Source organism: Oryzias latipes, chromosome 23 (genome assembly GCF_002234675.1).
Source record: "Oryzias latipes chromosome 23, ASM223467v1".
Lineage (NCBI taxonomy): Eukaryota > Metazoa > Chordata > Actinopteri > Beloniformes > Adrianichthyidae > Oryzias > Oryzias latipes.
Genome location: NC_019881.2, coordinates 11,288,889 through 11,306,328, shown reverse-complemented (window position 1 = coordinate 11,306,328; position 17,440 = coordinate 11,288,889). Strand labels below are relative to the sequence as shown.

General features: G+C 42.9%; 1 protein-coding gene across 1 annotated transcript; it reads right to left on the bottom strand.

Annotated features, from left to right (window-relative positions):
• Positions 1 to 772: 772 nt before the first annotated feature.
• Positions 773 to 16,884, bottom strand: rint1 (RAD50 interactor 1). Its single transcript, XM_004082990.4, has 15 exons — positions 16,649 to 16,884; positions 15,065 to 15,190; positions 12,738 to 12,853; positions 12,450 to 12,623; positions 12,232 to 12,369; positions 9,141 to 9,315; positions 8,709 to 8,819; positions 7,317 to 7,542; positions 6,542 to 6,679; positions 6,370 to 6,464; positions 5,123 to 5,227; positions 4,301 to 4,521; positions 3,841 to 4,021; positions 2,765 to 2,883; positions 773 to 1,134 (listed from the first exon to the last, which is right to left on the bottom strand). Exons 1-15 carry the CDS (start codon positions 16,844 to 16,846, stop codon positions 915 to 917), a joined length of 2,343 nt encoding a protein of 780 aa, XP_004083038.1. The 5' UTR covers positions 16,847 to 16,884; the 3' UTR covers positions 773 to 914.
• Between the last annotated feature and the right edge of the window lie 556 nt (positions 16,885 to 17,440).

The window sequence follows — 17,440 nt, the reverse complement described above, 5'->3', positions numbered from 1 at the left end:
TTTTTAATCTATGCATTTCATCATTTCTGTAATGAGTTTGATAAATATATAAAATAATATATAAATTCTTTATTGCTTTGACTACAATGCTTGAAATAAATCAATAAAATCAAATCAACACTGGGGATGCTTTGAAAATAGATCTGACGATGATCAGAGTGGGTCTTTAAATCTTTCTTTTTGGCTCTTTGTTGAGGTGAGGCACCAGAATGTCTGCTTGGCCCTCTGTTTTCCCACAGCCTCCCTCTCTTTTCTGACTGATCTACAGCGGCGAACGCCCCGCAAAACCACAGAACTGCTGACAGGCTCTCAACTGACGGTCATTCAACACAAGAGCTTTTTCTGTCATTGGGGTTCTGGTGAGTTTGTCTGACTCTACTCGCTACATCAGCTGATCCCACCACGGCAGCCACTCCTCATAGGAAGCTGTTAAAGAACAATGGTGCTGAAGGGGGGGTGGGGTTCTGACGAGGAAAGCGTTTGTGGAGCAAATCCATAACTGTAATTTCATTGTGACAAGCCTCTTATGTAAATTGATATTAAAGGATTCTGATTCTAAACTGTGCTGAAGTGGTGCGGGGAAGCTGTGGATGCAGATCAGGAATAAGCAGAGCGTCCTCTCGGTTCACTCCAGTCTAAGCCCCGCCTCCTTTAAAGCTGTGCTTTCCATCAGTAATCACCGTCCTGTCAGCTGTCAAACTCAGCCCTCAACACGTCTGAGCCCCCAACTTTTTTAATGAACAGAAAAAGAATAAACAGAACCCAAACAAAAATCGGTCAAAGCCAGAGTTTATTATTGTCGTATTCATCTATAAATATCTGTAATCATTGTATTACTTAAAGAATACATATTAAAGTGTCATAATAGGAAGTCATGACATGAGGTTAGTGAAGCATGTCTGTGCTCCTCAGAGTTACTGTCCAGGCCAGGACGCTCGGAGGTTGAGCAGGATAAGCACGTCTGAGGGGGCTAAGCAGTAAACGCCCATCTCGTTGAGGACAGACTCAGGGGGCGGATCTGCCGCTCTGTCACGCTCGTTGTCTCTGGTTTCCTGCTGCGACTCTTTGAGGACCGCCCGGAGCAGAGCCGCCGAGCCCACGTTCAGACACAGGACAATGACGGCCTCCTTCATGCTGCAACGACAGGACAGACACAAAGCTGACCATCCGTCAACAAACAAGCCTGACCACCGGTCAGCAGATTAACTTGACCACCACTGAACAGGTTAACTGGATCAAAGGCCAAAAAAAAACAAGGGATCCATTTACTTTAAGAAGCTATTGTCCTCACTGGTGGATACTGGTTGTTACGAAACATGGGCAAACCAGTCCGGGGCGCAGGTGACCCACACAAAATACTAAAGCTGTAGACCGTTTGGTGAGCCCGTAGAGTGAAAATGTTCATGGACTTTTTTTTACTACAGGCATGCTGCGGTTGACAGATCGTAGTAAACATGTAAACAACACGTAAGGGTAGATATGGGTGAAGTAGGTGAAACGCAGGCGTGTCGTACATTTATTTTTTTAACCCCCCAAAACCTTGCGCACTGCAAAAGGAGCCCATAAGTGCTGTTCCAGTGTGCTTCTCATGTGCCCGTTACGCAATCCTCGCGTGCAGCCTGACTGTTCCAATTTAAGATATTAGACAATCAAAGGGTAGTTTGTGTGGGCGTCCTACGAGTATTTCGTATTACATGCACACCCTCTGCATGCAGCATCTGTCAGTTAGGAGCCTTTGCACGCACCTTCCTAATGACTGGAGTGTGACGGCATCACTCGTACGTCATACGTGCGTGTATCTTCCCTTAGCCTTACGTATACTTCATCATACACTCACCAAACACACGACAATGGTACATTCCATTTTTATGATGCCCCTTCATGCGGCCGCACAAGCCTGAAGGGAACTGCAAGACCCACCCCGCGACCCTCCTGTCTAAGACCCCCTATGGGCTCTGACAACCTAAAAGCCCACAGCATCCTTATGGCTTTAGGCCAAAAGTAGCTTTACAGTTTTTAAGTAATTGTATTACTTTGTTAATTTCACATCACTTGTTATGCCAAAATTCATAACTAAGCATTTGAGTTTTTGAAAGATACCGACAAAAGAATTCACGCTTTAAATTGGGAATAAAATCAGAACCTGACGGATGGAAAAGAAGTGGTAACTCCCACTCTATGCCTGAATTCCTTCACTACTCACAAACTACTAAGCCTAAACAGTGCGGGACATCCAGTGACCTGGATTTTAAGGCAATGCGGACTCCATGCTCACGTTTTTTTTGTGGCAAATATGACGTCATCGATTTCACGAAGTTTTTCATTACAAATTTATGAATCCACTGTGTTCCAATGATGAAAACGTTGATGGTTTATTAATATAACATTATTTTCACGCAAATTGTTCAAAAGCAATGGATGTTCTATATTTGCAGATCTAGTGAGCACTGATGAACACTGTTTTTTTGCAGACTTCTGGGAGATTTGGGCACTTGATTTGGGAATTGTAGGTTTGGACAGCACTGAAAAATGGCGAACGCATTATATGCTGCACTGTGTAGTGAGGAGTGAAGGAATTTATATATATATAATTTATACATTATTTCTAGTTTAAAAAAAAAAAGCCATCACTATTTCCTGTCCTTACACTCGAACTACTATTATAAAAGCAATAACCTTCTCATTTGTTGGTTTACAGTCATAGTGTTCCTGTTGGTTCAGATCAAGTGAATACAAGCAGCATTGGAGGCCCAGCGGCACTCACTGTTTGAAGAAGTTTTCCGGCCTCTTGCAGTAATGACCAAAGAGAGGAAAGAGGTTTCTGTTCATGTCGAAGTGCAGCTGAGCGGCCCCTCCCTCACTAAAGTGATTGGACAGGACCACCTGACACAGAGAGAGAAAGCACATCATCGGTCTTTAGGCCATATCACACAGTGTCACGTATGAAATGTCTGTCTTTTGTGATTCCTGCGGGATGTACGTCATTCATAAGTGTGTTTGTCATCCGTCACTGTGCGTAGATGTCCATGGAGGGTTTCGGCTGACTGGTCTTAACGTGAATTCAGCTTTGAGCTGTTTCGAATTATTGGTCGGTTGAGAACTATGCAGTTTATACTTATTTTATGTACTTTCTACACAATTAATGAATACATTTTATGCAAGTGTGACTTTCTACGTCCATTCTTCGTATGTTTAACGGACCTTTCACGCATGTAACACCAATGTAAAATCTTTGTATTATGTATACGATGCACATATCACATTAAAATTAATGTGATATGTGCATTAATGCATGAATCACTAATGGATTGCATTCAAAGAGCACAATAATCACACACGGTTCATGTTCTACGTTGATTTTTGGGTTCTTTGCGTGGTTCCTTCATACTTCTTCCGTGGGTTATTTGTGAAACATCTGTAAAAAAAAATTCACGTACAGACCACAACTGTTCTCCCTTTTCCACGTATATTCACGTATGACCAATTTTCATCCGTGCAATACGCTCAAAATGTACGTAGCGGCCAACAGTGTTTCCAGACAAAAGGCTCATGCAGGTCAGTGTTTCATTTAATGTTGAAGAAGCATTCTGCTTTTGATAGGGTTAAAAAAAAACATGGCTTCATAAACCTATGCTTATTATCTAGGTTATTTTATGCCCCCCCCCCCCTTGGATTAAATGCTCATTTCACAGCCCATATGTCTTTAGTAAACAGATTCATTGCTTTGTTTCCTTCTCAGATCAATTCCACATAAACTTTTGTCAATGCTCCCATCTTTGTTGTCCTGTTAGCCCCCCCCATCCTGACCAGCGCAGGCATCTGAGGGCGTTCACGTCTTACATCTTGGTAGAGGAAATGGTCAAGCCTCTCTGCCAGGCCCTGCCACGCCAGCTGGAACAGAGGAAGACTCAGAACCTGATGAAGGTTCAGCAGTCTGTCCCGCACACAGAGCATCATGGGACAGGCCGAGCCCGACAGGGACATGATGGACTGATCTTGCTGGGATGGAAGAGACAACCACCTGAAGGACGGACAGGGTAAAAGTCAGAGCACATGTTCACGGACTTCAGACCTTGGTGGTCTTCTGTAAACTGCAGCAATCTGCACAGTAAAAAGGCTTTTTGGATCCTGAGATGTGGGGTAATCATTTTTGAATTAACTGAAATAAAAGGGATTTTAAGCCTTTTGCCAGAGAAACCAGCAGGTCAGAGACCAGACGTTCAAGCATGTCCTGGCTGGCCCTGCCGTGGGGTGAACCCCTGTTTCCGCCTCAGAGGTCATCAGTGGGGAGAGGTCTCACCTTTCCTGACAATAGGGTTTGGCTTTTTCTGAGATTTCTCTCATGAGGAAATCCAGCAGTCTTCCCAGCATGTCTCCTTTCAAGCGGTCCAGCAAAGCCAGGAGTCCATCAAAAAGAGATCCCTCCAAAGAAGCCAGGCGACCCACTTCCATCATGCTGCGGCCCCCCAGGACCTCGTCCTCACCCAGCGACACCGCCGCCTGCTGCAGCTGCAGGAAAAACTGGTGGAGGAAGAGATGCACGGCTGAAAGGGCAGTGACAAAACCCAAAGAGATAAAATCCGGATTCACAGACAGCCGACATGCAGTATCAGCACAGTTTTACCATCATTCCTGTAGTGTGGCAGGCTAATCAACTGATGGACATACAAGGTGTGATTGCATGCTACAAATTCTGAATTCATATAGCGGTGCCAGTCGTTCGTGGCCCCAGATTTGAGAAAAGTCTGAGTCCTCTGCAGAAGAATTGGGGGCTCGTCCGGGATGAACCGGTGCACAGATGTGCAGCTTGTTCTAAATTAATGTTCCCCTTGTGAAATTCATAGAATTGGAAATCATTGGTGCTGTGTACTAATCTAATACTTTACAACCAAGAATAAACATAAACATGGCTTTTGTTCTGTTGGCTAATTTTCCCCTTATAACTATTTATTTTAACTTGTTTATTACAAATAAAAATCCTGTTGTTTTTGCTGTTTTTTCTAGCGTGTTGCTTTGTTTCCTATTTGCTTTCCTGTAAATTCTTGGTGTTTCAAGTCGACCTGAAGAAGTTATCTCAGAGGCAAAGTATCAGTTATATTGAGTTTTTCAATAAAACACCAACCACGTCGTCTGCCCAGTCTCTCAGGATGGTGGAAATGTAGTTAACGGCATTAAGGATGGCACAATAACGGACACCGAGTGGACATCGAGACTCCTCTTTCATGACCTGAAAAACAAGAAAAGGTAGGGACTCAAACCTTAAAAAAAAAAACGAGCATGTTGTGTTCATAGCAGACCGTAGACACAGGTAAATTACTGAAGATAAAAACCTTTCTGCAGCTCTAATGCTACTTACACCCCGACATGTGATGTTCAAGCATGCGCCGAACGTAGGTTCTTGAACACACTTTTAGCATACGCTGTTCACAATGAACTGTCACTACACGATACTAGATGGAAGAGGCTTGGTGCAAAGTGTCAAAGAGGTGCAAATCTGGTGAATCTAGCTTCATTATTTTGTCTTTTACAGCTCTATTCCGATATATGAAAGACTTGGTGTCACAGAATTGCAGTCGGAGACATTACACTATCATTTATTTCTCCTTCATGATCGATTTTCGTATGTGTTTTGAAAAAGACGTCATCTATACATCACTACCAAATCAGAGTCCCTGATTGATTTGTACGTAGAGCCCCAAAACTGACTTAAAAAACTAGTGTAGCTACACGTGACTTTTCATTGGAAGTGGTCGCAAGAACACGCAGTGTGAACATAGCATAAGTGGTGAAATAACTGACCACAAATGCTTCCTTCTAATGTTTGCGCTTTTTTCAATCTGCTTGGAGAATCCGGGCAGCCAGGACCACTAATCCACCTCACATGACGGACTCCTGAGCTTTCTTCCATTTCCTTCACATTACTGCGTTAAATACTTTGAACCTTGCTCAAACCAAACATTTCTCAGATTTCTCTTCAACTCATAAACTCCACCACCTCAGGTGTGAAGTTCCTGCACAGGACTGTGATTGTCTTTTAAATCACAAGCTAATTATCAAATAACAAGTTCCTGATTTGGATATGGATCCATTCATATAAAGATTTGGCTGTGGTGGGTCGCCTTCAAGCAAAAAGAGGTTTTTTTCCGAACTGTCAAAAAAGTAGAAAAAAGTTAAAAATTGGGTTTTTAACATGTTCATGTAGCATTTTTCTCATGATGGAGGACATATGTATGGAGAATTAAGATAAAAAGGCCTGTCTGAGTATTTCTTTATTTGAAACACGGCATAATCATAAATAAAAGACCACTAGATCAAAAGATGATGGGAGTGGGACTTTAAAGTCTGGAGTAGACAGAGGGACGGTCTCACCTGTGTCAGTCGGATTCGGAAGTCATCAACCAGCTCCTTCTGAAGCTCCAGGAACTTGAGCTGCGCAGACGGGGAGGGCAGGGCCCGGTACCGCTCTGCAGAACAGCGGGGGTCTCTGTTGGTGGAGTCTTCAGAGAAGTGAAAGCTACCAAAACATAAGCAGGGTTCTCACCTGTGATGACCTGCAGCAGCGTCATGAAGGTCTCAGCGCAGTCCGGAGCCTTCAGCTCGTCCATGTCACTGATGTCTTTGTACTGAGAGCTCCACGCTCCGTCAGTGGACAGCATGGCGTCCATCTTCTCCACAGCCACTGAAAGCACAGGTCACACCTGTCTGTCTGTCTGTCTGTCCTGCACAGGTAAGGCGGAGCTTGTTTGGGGAAGTGATTTCAGTGTTTTAGGTTCACCAGGATTCAATGACTGAAATGCATTTGAACTAAAAGTTGGAATACTGATTTGAGAAAATGTGATTTCCTTTATTTTGTTATTTTTAAAGTAAGAATTGATCATTTTAATATTCTTTTTTTGTTTTTTATAGTGAAACAAAACTGATTTCAAAATAGAAATAAAAAAATTAAAGTAAACGTTTTTAAACTGAATCTGAATTGAAATAGTGAAATTTGTCTTTTTGCTTTTACTTTAATCTGTTTTAATCGTTTCATTTCCAAACCAGTTTTTCCTTTAAAAAAAGTGTTTTAGAGTTTAAAACTACACAAAAGTGGAACTACAATGATTATAATCAGCATTATATCCATTTAGAAAAACCAAGATTTATTTGCTGCAATATTTGAAGAAAAAGCATCAAATCAATGTTGATATTGTTTTAAATCTATATTGCATCCTGTCTTTAGATAAATTACAACTTAAAGTATTTTGCATTTCAGGTCACTGTGATCTTTTTTCAGGCTGCTCCAGCCACCGTTTAGTCAGGAACACCTGAGAACTCACTCTTCTTCTCCACAGCGAGCCACTTCTGCAGGACGGCGTCCTCCAGCAGGATGTGCAGCAGTCCAGGGAGGGCAGAGGGGTAGGAATGACTGCCTCGAAGCTCCTTCTCAAACTGCAGCACCTCCTCCACCAGGTGGCAGAAGAGGGCATCATCATACAGGATTCTGGGAGCATCAGCAGCCACCTTCTCCTGGACCAGAGACACCAGGCCGCGACACAACTCCACCTGCAAACACACACGCACACAGGTTAGAGTGCACACAAACACACACAGGAGTACACCCGCATACATACAAGTGTGTATGTCCACACACCAACGAAGTTCTTTATACACACACACAGGTGTGCAGACACACAAATACCGGTGAACACACACAGGTGACACCAGGCCGCAACACAACTCCACCTGCAAACACCCACTTACACACACAGGTTAGATAACACATATTTATGCAAAGGACTGCACACACAAACACCCACACATAGAAGTGTTTTTTCCCAAAACATAAACGAAGGTCTGTACACACACAGCAGTGCAGACTCACAAACACAGGTTCACACACACAGGTAGTTGGCACACATTCATACACGCAAGTGAGTATGCACAAAAACTCAAGTCAGATGCACACAAACAAAGGTGCATGCACACGCAGGTGTATGCACACACACACACCGGTGTTAACACACACAGGTGCACCCCAACACATTCAGGTGCACACACACAAAAACACACACACACACACACAAACACAAAAAAACCTAGGTGCAAAAACACACACACACACAGGTGTTTTCCCATACAAACACACGCAAGTGAGTACACACACGCGTGTGCACACAGAAACGCTCTCACAGGTGAGGTTTAGCTTAATATTACTAGGTGAGAGAAGTGAACTGTGTGAGTTTTTGTGTTTCACAAAAGCTCAGTCACATCTACAGGTGATCCACACAAAAGCGACAGACAAACCCACAAGCACAACAATCAGCAGCATTCATGAACACACAAAGCACACACAGCTGAAACAACAGGGCGACATTGTACAGTTTTAACCTGCTTTACAAACCAAAAACCAACAAATAGGCCTCACCTTTACTTAACAAAGAGCTAAAAGCCAGAAAGACTCCTAACACTCAGAAACTCTAACCTAAAATCCAGTCAGTTTTCTCTTCAAAAATGTTCATGCTGCATTTTATGCTCCAACACAAACAGGAGACTGAAGACAACCATGAAAATGTACTAAAATGTAATAATATTAACAAGACAACAAAGACAGACGTATGGTAGCATTATTGTTCCTGCAGTAATTTTGACTGTTCAAGTTGAATCATCTCACTGACTGAGGATAAAAGCAACATCTTCATGAACGTGTCTCTGTTTGGGGAACTTCGTACCCTGGCGCTGATGGCGGCTCCGGCTCGGTCAAACACGGGTTGGATCTTCTCCTCCATGAAGGCTGCGCTGCTGCCCATCCAGATCAGAGCCTGTGTGAGGTACCATTCTGGCTGAGGAGGGACACAAACACAGTACGAGGTTTTTACAACTTTCAATTTGAACCAATGAACACCCTCGCCCTGTCTAGAAGGAGACCCCCCCCACCCCACCCCCCGCCCTGTATGACTGAACTCTTTTCTGCCACTTGCATTAGCGTCCCTCATAAATGAAACCCCATTGACACGATGGGTTGAATATTTACAGACTCGTGCTCTTTTCCTGGGAGCTGACGTCTTTTGGAAGCTCTCTCTGTTATTCATCTCCCGTCTCCGTTAAATCTGCTCTGGGTGGTGTGTGAACACAATCCCAGCAGGAGGTTTTAGTGCAGATACCTTGTTGAGGGAGTTCGTCTGCCGGTTTCCATAGAAGTGGTATCGGAACCTCTTGCAGATTGGCAGCAGCATGATCTGAACAGGCAGACAGACGGAGACGGCCAGAGGTGGAGGTGGAGGTGGAGACGAGACCTGCACAGGCTGGTGAGAGGTTCTCTGCGAAATGAAGTCGTCACTGCGGTGAAAGTTAAAGAAACGAGCCGGACAATCCTGATCTTTCAAGTGACAACCTTTATGACGATCAACACGTCTCCTAACTGACTAAATGCAAACATAAAACCGTATTTGGTGGGTGTCCATTTTTAAGGAGAAGGCAGGCGTGTAAAGTTGTAGTAACTACAGAGGAATAAAACTGAAAAGTTACGAGAAAACGTAGGGCTGAAATGCGTCTTTGCAGATGTAGAGAAAGTCTACGACAGGATCTACAGAGAGGATTTCCATGAGGAAGTCTCGAGGGACAGAAGAATGTTAGGGTCGTGCAAGACAGCGGTGAGATGTTCTGTAGGTGTTACAAAGGACTTAAGGAGGAGGTGTAAGGGCACCATCTTCGTGTTTCCATGGTGATGTAAACCATGGACTGGACCACCGCCAGAATCCATCTTAAGCTGGAGCCACATCTATCACACAACACATCCCAGTTCATATAAGCAGAAACACCCCCGGCTCAGAACCACCAGCTTCACAGTCAGATATCTCTGTCACATTCACACCTTACCGGATAAAAAAGATGAAAAAGTCCATCTGCAGTCACACATAATTTTCACCTTTGCTGTTTAAAACATTTGCTCTCTTTTAAATAAATCTTTTATTGTGAATGAGCTCATCTTAGATAACAACTTAGATTGCCTTTTTTTTACTGAAACCTGGCTTGGTACTGATGCTCCTGTTGTTCTCACTGAGGCTTCCCCACTAAAATTTACTTTTTATTTTCTACCAGGGGAGATAAAAACAGGGGGCACACTAATTACCTATGGTCTGTAGTGTGTCCTCTGTTGTTGACATGCCTGTTTCAGATCACTATTGCGTATTCTTTAATATCACTAGTTTTACTCGACATGAAGCTCCAGAGAGAACTGTGAGGAAACGATACATAACTCCTGATGTGGCTGCAAATTTGATCAATATTTTACACCAAACTCCCGCTCAGATTTTACCTGCATTGTATGATTGAACATTTTAACAACAAACTACAGTCAGACATTGATGCTGTAATTCCACCTGAGTCAAAGACGGTGAAAACTAAAGCTACAGCACCCTGGAGAAACGGAGCCATCAGAGCCATGAAACGTGAATGCAGGGGAGCGGAGAGGCAGTGGAGTAAAACTAAATGAACTGTATTCAACTCAATTCAATTTTATTAATATAGCCCAGTATTTACAACAATAGTCGTCTCAATACCGGTAACAAAATAAAGTCATAGAATTCAATGGGTAATGGCTAAACTAAACTAAAAAGACTAAACTAAACTGGGCATCCCTGCTCTTAGACCCCCTGTACATCAACTGTTCATCATTACATTTTTAAAAAACAGCAAAAAATGTACAGTCATGCAATAAAAAAAGCTAGAACCCTCCACTACTCAAACTTAATTATACAAAACAAAAATGACCCTAAAGTTCCCTTTAAAACAATAGATACTATAGCTAATAGAGATTCTCAGAGGTCCTCCATACCAACATCAGATGCTATTTGTGAGAGTTTTGCAGACCACTTCAGGAGTAAAATCAATGCTATTAGACCTAGTCTTTTAACTCAAAAAGGTGTTGTTTTTAATGAATCTATAGCATTGTATTCATCAGAGGAAACACAGGAAAGTTTTGTCCAGGTTGATGCTGTGGTATTTGGTCATGTTTTCTCCCAGTTAAAGCCAACCACCTGCCTTTTAGACCTAATCCCCACATCACTGTTAAAAACATTTTATGAATTCTTTGAGTTTGAGCTTTTAAATATAGTAAATGACTCACTTCAGACAGGTGTCTTCCCTGTTGCATTAAAACGGCAGTGGTGAGGCCTCTTCTGAAGAAGAGTCATTTGGATCCAAACAACTATAAAAATTTACGACCAGTATCCAACTTATCATTTTAAGTAAATTGGTAAAGTGGAGTTTTAAATAAAATGACAGTTTTAATCGAATTCAATGAGTTTTTAAACAGAAATAACATCTTTCAAAAGTATCAATCTGGTTTTAGGAGAAACCACAGCACATACACGGCCCTTGTTAGGATAGTAAATGATATTAGATCAAACCTTGACTGCCAGAAACTCTCAGTCCTGGTACTACTGGATCTGAGGGCTGCATTTGACACAGTAGATCACAGTATTTTACTTGACAGGCTGAGGTGTTTAGACATAGCTGGAACCATTCTGAAGTAGTTTTATTCCTGTCTCACAGATTGAAATTTTTATGTAAGTATGGATACATGCTCCTCAAAGGTTTTTGAAATCAATTGTGGGGTCCTCCAAGGATCAATTTGAGACCCACTGCTTTTTAATCTAGATATGCTGCCACTTGGGGACATCATCAGGAGGCGTGGCATTTATAAACTCTGCATCGCTTTGTCTCCTGATGACGAAGAGTCAATCAACATACTCTTAAAATGCATTTCAGACATTAAGTCATGGATGGCAGAGAACTACAGCTTAACCAGGACAAAACAGATGTTTTAGTGATTGGTTCTGTAGGCAAGAGAGAGAGATTGTTTTATCAAAACTAAAAATTGACAAAACGCCTCAGCATGTGAAAAATCTGGGCGCCAGTTTTGACTCTGAGATGAATTTTATTCCATAACTTAAGTGTCCTGCTGGTTTTCCAGAAACCCTGCCATATCGGCTGCTGATTACCTGGATCAGGTGTGTTTAGCCAATAAGGAGCTTCAATGGCAGGTTGTTTGGAAAACATGTAGGCCACTGACCCTCGAGGCCTGGATTTGGGCACCCCCGGTCTAGAAAAAGACCAAAGAGGAGTTTCACGGAGAAGGAAGACATCAGGATGGATGGAGTGAGTGAGAAGGATGAAGAGAAGAGAGTTGGAGGATTTCTTGTGGCGCCCCCTAGAGGGAGCAGCCAGACATGTTTTTTTGTGGAAGGATACGAGGCCTGTAGGGCGAGGAGCTGAGCCACCAGCGCCTCCAGCTGGCTGCTGCTGTCCGGACAGTTGGCAGCAGGACTCAACGGTTGGTTCGGCGAGATGATCGGCCAGTGAAGCTGAGTCAGAACCTTCCCAAACTCACTAAGAAGACAAGCAAAGAGGTGTTCAGTCTTTAACATCCCAGAAGTGAGCCTTTGGACGTGAAGGTGGACTGGGCCGACCTGCTCAGGCGCTCCTTGATGATGTTGTGCCAGAAACAAAGAGTTTCTCGAAGGAACTTCTGCAGGTGAGAACAGCTGGAGTGGTTGAGTCCAGAGTCCAGCGCCGCCAATTGGTCCACTACCTTTATGGCTTCACAGACGCTGTTGACCATCAGGCGCTGCTGGACTGCAGCACTGCGACACACAGACACACTCACTGCTGAGCCATCACAGCCCCCCCCCCCCCCCCCCCTTCACAGAGACCTCTATGGGGGGGTCAGGGGCCACAAGCCTCCATGTTTACAATACCTGAGTTCCTCTATGTGCTGCAGGCACTGCAGGTACTTCATGGGTCTTTCTATCAGATCAACCTGGCTGAAGACCCGGCTGAGATCTTCCATCCACTGCGACGCCTCCTGCAGATGCTGCAAAGGCGACATGCAGTTACAAAAAATACCGCATTTCTACTTTAGGAAAGCAATACATTTAGCACTAAGGGAGTTTACTGGATCCTTCTTGCTCTTTCCAAGTAAATCTCTGGTAAATACTGGAAACTTAGAATCCTTAAACTTTTGCCAAAAGAAAATGATTTTTATTTTAACAGCTGCTGTTTTGTATTTTCGTTTCTCTTCCTCTTCACGTTCCGTCCTCAAGTTAGAATTTTTGGAGTTGAGCCTAATTTTATGTGGATGTGGGGCTTTGAGCCCATTGGCTATGATTGACATCTGGTGGTAGAGGTTATGGTGACGCAACAGCGTCTGTTGTTGGCGCCGCCTGTGCCGTCCTTCCTCTGATGAACCACATTTTGGGGGAGCATCATCACTACAGTACGCCACTTCAGACCCTAGTCTTTCATCTGGTTTTCAGTATTTCTTCAAATGCACTTTTTTTTCAACTTTTCAATATCTATTTCAAGTATACAACATCTACTTTTACATTTGGAACTGTTTATTAAACTTAATTTTGTTTTTCAAATTCTAATCTGGTTTTTAATTCACTTTAAAGACCCACTCCGTTGAAAATGGTGTTTTTGACGTTTTTAACATGTTCTTTCTCATGATGGAGGACATATATAAAAAAAAAATTTAAGATTAAAACTGTATTTTTTTATTCAAATTGTGACAATCAGAAGCATATGAAAAAATTTTGTTTTGAAAAAGCTCTAAGTTCTGGCGTAGATAGAGAAATGGGCGGGGCCACAGTCTCCCTGTTCTGCTCCATTCTGATGCATCCACCTGCAGACAAATAGATCCATGAACGTCTTTGTTTTTCTCGTCTGAGCTGGAATGTGGATCCAAACTTCACGACTGGATTGCTACGATATAGCTCACCGTTTTTGTTGCATCGCTAATGTTAGCTTAAAGTTGTGGTAGCTGTAAGCTAGCGGGAGTGCGTCTAAATAAAGGGATGATGGGATATAAGCAGAGGCTTACCTCTGCGCTTACAGTCCCGCCCACAACTCAGAGGTGAATTTCGAATTAAATCCTGCCGCTCTGCAGAAACTATGTCCTAGAAAATGAGTTTTTTAGATTTTGGCTATAAAAAAAAAGATAAATCGTCATTAAAAGACAGTTGGAAAAGAACGATTTGAAAATAGATCAAACAATAATCAGAGTGGGACTTTAAGTTGATCCTCATTTGACCCCATTTAAAATCTTCTTTTACTTTGGCTTCTCCCATCAGGGGTTGCCACAGTGAAACAACCCTCCCTTGAGGAAGGTCACATGGTTAACTTGGCAATGTTTTTATGCCGGATGCCCTTCCTGACGCAACCCCTCTCAATCCAACTGGGCTTGGGACCGGCACAGCAGCAGAGAGGGGAATAGGGAGCGGCCTGGATTTGAACCCTGGTTTCACGGACGGAAGGTGCCGCAACCCAGCACGAGCTAAACCGGCCCCCATTTGACCCCATTTAAAATGCACGAACATTATTAAATGGAATAACACTTGGAAAAGCTTTTATTACTCTCAGCAGAGAAACTTAAGATTTGTATTTAATTTCATAAAACACGTCTGAAAGCATAAGAAATTGGTTTAAATAAGGAAAAAGATTTAATTTGAAAAATTTCCTTTTAAGTCTCACTCTGATCATCTTTTGATCTGATTTCAAAGCGTTCCCAGTGGTCTTTTAATGATGATGATGCCGTTTTTAGCCGAAATCTAAAAAAGACTCGTTTTCTAGGACATACTTTCTGTAGAGTAGCAGGAGTTCACCAGAAATTCATCTCTGAGTTGTTGGGGGGACTGTTAGTTGAAAACAACCCCGCCCCTCTTCTCTTCCAATTACATAGAGCTTGAGCAGGGAGCTTCTGGCGTATTTTCTACGTCACAAGTAGGATTTTTTTCAAACAGCATCTTTTCCTCTGCTCCTGATTCACAACGACTTAAACATTATAAATACTCAGAAATGTACTTTTAATGTTCATTTTCATTAATATAGGTCCTTCGTTATCAGAAGAATTCTACAAGAACATGTTAAAACACCAAAAATACTATTTTCATTGGTGTGGGTCTTTAAGGAGTTCATTGAAGTAAGAAGCTGATCGTTGACCTTTGCAGGAATACTCAGAGGCGCTTTGTGGTTCCGACAGCTGCAGTCCGAGTCTCCTCCTGAGATGGGGGGGCTGTGGACCTACCTGCTGCAGCTTGCTGGAGATGAGCTCCTCTCTCTGCAGCAGCTCCTTCAGGCTGCAGCCGGCCTCCTCTGCAGCAGACAGAGCAGCAGAGACCTTCGGCGGCACGGAGCTGCTCACGGTCAGGACCTGCAGCACACAAGCATGTTCCTCTGGTCATGATGCTCTGAAGAAACAAATGCAGACCCTCACAGATGTCCTCCTGCACACTAACAGTTCATCTGTTATGTAAGCGACTTGACGAGTTGCTGGCTCTGGTAAATTAAACTGAGGAATAAAGTATGTCAATGTAGAGTTAACAGGAAGATCTCATACATGTTTTGGATAACACAGAAAAGTGCTCCTACTGATCAATCAGAGCACTCTAGACCTGATGTTTAAGTTCTTTTAATTGGATTTAATTATAATGAATACCCCTTGTTGGTGTAAAAGTAAAGGTTGGAAGTTTGTTATGATACAAAACTTCAGAAAGTCACTATTTTAGTTGTATTTTGATCTTTTTCTGTCGTCATAAATTTAAATGAAAATACCTCAAAATGAGGCTTTTCACAGACATGATTAGGGTTTGGTTGAAAACAGATTAACTAATTACAGGTCATAGTTAATAACATGCTTCATAGCTCAATTGTCCCTAGGTGTGTGGTGAATGGGTGTGTGATTGTGGCCCTGCGACAGACTGGCGAACAGTCCAGGGTGTACCCTGCCATCGCCCGCAAGTGGCTGGGATAGACTCCGAAAGGAACAAAACGGTAGAAAATGAATCAATGAATGAACAATAGCCAGAATAGAGCCATAAAACGCGTCATGAACCAGTTTCCCAGAAGAGAACTTCCTGTCAGACTCCCTCCAACAGTGTGAACACGTTTCATCTGCTCTGAGGAACAAAACACAGCTGGAAGTCACTTTGGCTTTAGCCTTTTCCTGGACGTTCAGAGGCTGATGCATCCTCCTTGCAGAGGTCTCCTCAGCTCCTCCAAAGAGACAGCCTGAGGACACGACCATCGACTCCACTGACAGGACCTCCTCCTCATTTAAGGTGTCTCCACGGCAACCCTGCCACCAAACTCTCCCTTCCACAAACCGATCTCTTCTGCTCAAAGAGGACAGCATCACTGACCCCTTATGTTTTAGATTCACACGGTTAGATTAAAAAACATTTTATATTTTAAAACCAGTTTTATTTGATAATAAAAACGGCTGTTTTAAACTAAAGTCAGACTTTAACCAATAAAACCACGAATTCTTACTTTAAAAACAGAAAAGCAGTTTTAACCCACGAAAATACAATTATATAGTTTAAAGGAAAAAATAGAATTTAAAAAAAGTTCTTCATGAACCATCTTCTTCCTCTGACATCTGCAGGCCATTAGATGGAACCACGCATGCGCGCTTCCGTACCTGATTTCAGGTGAACTCATCATCCGCTTCTGTTTAACTATCAATGTCTTTGTCATTAGAGCTGACAGCTCTGAAACCGTCCAAGAGTGTGCTGCTCAAAGGCTGGAGGCAGCGGGTGTTCGGCTCTCACAGAACCAGGTCCACAGCTGCTCTACCCGAGCTGTTTACAAACAGACCGGCGGCGCTCACCTGCTCCCCCAGGGCGACGTTCTCCTCCTTCAGCCTCTCCAGCAGCCCCTCAACGCCGCGCAGACTCTTCAGCTCCCCGGCCTCCCGCTGCAGGACCTCCAGGCCGAGGTCCCGGAGGCTCCCCGGGGCTTCGGGCAAAACCTCACCGGGAGGGTTTGGGGGGAAACCCGGACTCGGGGACAGCTCTGCAGCCGCCATGCTGCTGCGACGTAGCCTTCAGTTCTTCTTCGAGTCTCACCGAGGCTGCAGCCATTCGTCTGAAAAAGCTCGTCAGTGCCCCCTGCCGCCCAGACCTCAATCCTGCAGCCATGTGTCGAACTACTGTTATTCAAATACTGAGTGTCAGTTATTTAAAACTAATTATATTCATATTTATGCACACATATATGTGTGTATGTGCGTGCCTGTGTGTGTGTTGGGTAAATACCTACCATGTATCATAATTTGAATTTTCTTTGTTTCTCTTTATTTGTTTGTTCTTAACTCTACTCTGTTATCTTTTTTTTATTTCTGTTATAAATCTAAAAGGAGGAACCCCTCAAAAACAATTATATTGCATCCCATTGCTTATTAAATGTTTAAATAAATTAAAGAATGAAAATAAATGTTTATTCACTTTGTTTTCAAAAGATTATCAGAAACGTATTAAAATTTTAATATTAATGGATTTGTATACAAATTTGAAGGTGAAAAAGTATAATTCTACAAGCTACAGGATTGTCTCAGCAGTTAGATGAGTTAATTCAAACAACATCTGTAATTAAGTTAATTGATTATTTAAATGAGGAATGT